Source organism: Odontomachus brunneus, unplaced genomic scaffold, assembly GCF_010583005.1.
Source record: "Odontomachus brunneus isolate Ranch 3 - 2012 unplaced genomic scaffold, Obru_v1 Obru_scaffold_131, whole genome shotgun sequence".
NCBI classification, from domain to species: Eukaryota; Metazoa; Arthropoda; class Insecta; order Hymenoptera; family Formicidae; genus Odontomachus; species Odontomachus brunneus.
The window spans coordinates 575,799-579,564 of NW_022639581.1; the positions used below are offsets into that span (position 1 = coordinate 575,799).

The following is a 3,766-nucleotide window of genomic DNA, read 5'->3' on the forward strand; positions in this document are numbered from 1 at the left end:
AAGGTCAAACTGATGTGATCAGTAAATACATCTTTTTAAACGCCACAACTTTTGTCTGAAACATTTTTTTGTAAAACTTATATTTTTCCTGATATTCGGGCGTCCCGGTACTTTCCGAACACCCTGTATATTTCGTATTTCTTCTACTTACCTGTTCTTGACAGCTTTCTTGACACATACATTGCTGAAGAGAAAAGAGAAAGGCATACTAAAAGATTGTCATTTTCTCCTCTTCACATGTCAACTTTACCTTCACAGATTCTACATAAATGCTTCGTCTAGTTATATAGGTCGTTGGGTTAAGTGTGCTCCTTCGCGAGTCTCGGGGAAGATTCGCGCGACTATAAGCGATCGGTCATGTTAGCTAGCGCTCTTATTATACAACGCGTGGCGTCCGTTCTCACGCCAAGATATAACAAGTCGCATAAAGCGGAGCTGTACGGAGGGAGTACGGATGCGACGAGTATCAGAGTGAGTCTGCAACCTTGCCTTAATCATGTAACGCGAGTGATTTGGTGCGATCAGTATCGCACGGCAAGTTCCCTCATTAAGTGCTGCTGAGGCGCTTAAAACTTGGCATAATCGGACATGTGCGGCGTCGAGCAGCGACGATCGCTCGACGTTGACCCGACCGGGGGTTGTATTACATCGCCAATGCGTCGAACAGTAAGCATTACCACTGGCGGCGCACCGTCGCGTTACCCGCGCGTGACAGACGAAATTACGGTTGGCCACGAGCCGGTGCCAACTACGTGACTGACTATAGCACAAGCTATAGCGAGCGCGCGCGATAACCACTGAGAAACTTCTGTTTCAACCTTCGCCGAATGGAACGGAGTCCGCCGACCGACTAAATACGTCGCAACGTAATAACGTCACAAAGTAATTTTGCAAATGGCACCACAATCGAGTGCATATGCCATTATTCGAATTCACTTGCCGGTCAAACGACGGTGTGGATGTGTGTATATGTGTGTGTGTATGTGTATGCCGGTTTCGCCGAGAGTATCCGCGCGAAGTCTCGATGGACGACACATCTCGATAAAATTATTCTCGTCCTTTTTCTGTGATTACACTCGATAAAAACTGCCGCGCCCCGCGGTGCGAATGTGTTCGATTAATTTCCACACGTGATTTTGAAACAACCATTTGTGCACACGTGATTTTGAAACAATCTTTGTGCACTCGTCCAAACGTATTACGGAAATTCGCGCGAACGTCGGAAAGAGATGTCAGCCGTTTCACATCGACAAAGATTTGTCAGTGGTGCATGATGTAGCGCTAAAGATTACCACTTGGACAATTGGAATTCGTAAAGAGGAGACCGGGGCTATATGGACCCAAAAGAATGTTACTTATATATTTTTTTAGTATTAATCTTGAAAGAAATAGTGGGTACAAAATTGTGAAATAGTACTTTTACCATTTAAATACTTTTCTTTGAGTTTCATTAAAATCAGGATAATATTATAGTTAAAAAATAGAAAAAACTGATTTAGTAATAGGCAAAGTAAGTTGTCGAAATTTTCTATTAATATTCTCCATTGTAATTGAATAAAATTAAGCGAAATGTTACTAGCTAGAGAATGAAATTTCTTTCAAGTGTAGCATATATTATTTCTAGCATGTAATAAATGCAATTTTTATTCATAAAATGATTGAAATAGAACATGTGGACAAACAAGGTAAATTTGGCCCATATTTAAGAAATATCAGGAGAACTGTGGAGACTTTTCGCAGAGATTCCGGAACTACTAATCAAGATACGTACTTTATATATAGCTTTCTTATTCTACATTATTGGATAATTTTTCTCGATATCAGAGTAAGACGGCTATGTTGCTGCATGTTCGTATTTTGTTTGGTTATTATAAAACAAATATACATCGTGGCGGGCATTAATAGACAGAAAAAGGTTATTTCTATCATGTTTATACAGTCATTCACAACAATTAATTGCCTGAGAAGAGATAAAGAAATTTTTAAATATCTAGCTCCGGTCTCTCTCTTTCCTAAATAAAGTTGGGAATTGTATTTTTGGCAAAAGATTGCTTGTCGGCCGAAACTTGGTTCTGATCTTTTCACAGGGAGAGATAATTGAGATGCAAATCGCGTTGAGCTAAACTGTTCGACGCTGTCGTTTCGCGCATTTATCGAAATGTTCGGAGAAACGTACCGATCCGTCAGCGGAGTTATCACGAGCCTTCCGGTGTTACCTAGATACTCGTAACCGTAAACGAAATGGGTGTTTGTTTGCCGGACAATACAGTCGTCGGCGTCTTTTTCCCAATAGAATCTTAGCTGCGACAGCCACTCGAAAGCGGACACATCTCTGCAATCTGAAAAATTTGGAAAACAAGTTTGCTCTCGCGCTTCTTTCGCAACGCGTCCGCTTTTATTTTCTCCTCGCGTAATTCGAACGATAAATAATTCCGGAGTCGCGCGCGCGATTGCTGTTTAATAAGCGCCGTAAACAGAATCAATTGTTTTGCCCTATAATTTTATATTTACACAGCAGAATGCGGTTGCGCTCACAATTGCCATAATTTTCAAAATTGTCAAGAGTGAGCATTGCTAAGCTCAACTCAACCCTTTACTTTAATTGCTGCCGCTAAACTGATTACACTCAAATTGCTTTTATATTAACGCGAATTGCGCGGTGACCTCACGGCTTTAATACGGCGCACTGAAGAATTACAACGTGTAAGAGGAAATGCGCGAAACATTTCCGCCGTAAATTTCCACGTCTGTCCTGAATTCTTCGAGAAATATACTCTCTGGGTCTTTCTCTTTCTCTCACTCTTCCTCTCTCCCTCACTTTCTTTCTCTTTCTTTGGTATTATAGGTGTACATTTTTTTGGAGAGTATCTCTTTCGAGAAACTATCGGTATACACAAATTTACGAGGGAACGCAGCGGCGTTTTCTCATCGTAACGTGTAATATCGTCAGCGACATAACGCCGAAACGCGCGCGCCACGAACAGTCCTATAAAATCCGTAATTTGTTGGCCGACACGTTTTCGCGCGTTACATCGAGCGTATCCCCGTGAAATAGATGCGTGTCAAACGACTATCGAATGCAGAATACGGGGTAGTCTACAGCGACGATCTCGCAGAATTGCAAATATCAGCGCGACGATATCGCGAGGCGCGCGTCACGAGCAAAGACTCAGACTCACCGGTTTTGTACATTCTCTCGATCACGTCTCTCGCGTGTATCTCGATCACGACAATGGCCTTGAACTTCAGCCGATCCAGCTTGCTCAGGTTGCTTTGTATGGCCTCCGAATATTTGTCTAACGCCTGATTCTGCTTCTTCCTCAACCTCCTCAACGGCTTCTTCGAGTCCGCCAACCTCGAGCGCGAGCGTAAATCAAATGAGATTAATTGAATCGCGAGATAGCCGGGGATAGCCGGCGTTTTGCAGCGCGCACTATTCCCTATATAATTTAACTCCCGTCTCTTTACGAGTTCCCAAGAACGTCTCGGGAATATCTGTTTCTTTAACATTTCCTCCAACGACACGCTCGGGCGGAGTATCGTCTGGGCAACGCGTTTCAGAGGTATCGCCTCGTGTTCCTTCTGCGAAACTGTTAGCGCAGAATTTCTCAACTTCTCAGTTAGGATTTATGCGTCGACTGAGATGCGCGGAAGATAAAGAGAGAAATAGAGAGAGACGGAGACAGACAAATAGACAGAGAGAGAGAGAGAGAGAAGGAGAGAGAGAGAGAGAGAGAGAGAGAGAGAGAGAGAGAGAGAGAGAGAG

The 3,766-nt window shown here is 43.0% G+C and overlaps 1 protein-coding gene across 1 annotated transcript in view; it reads right to left on the reverse strand.

Annotated features, from left to right (window-relative positions):
* Positions 1-3,766, reverse strand: part of LOC116850019 (dynein heavy chain 2, axonemal-like) — a 71,502-nt gene that overhangs the window by 34,547 nt on the left and 33,189 nt on the right. The window contains 1 exon segment of the mRNA XM_032827781.1: positions 3,180-3,355. Within this exon segment, the coding sequence (XP_032683672.1) occupies positions 3,180-3,355 (176 nt within the window).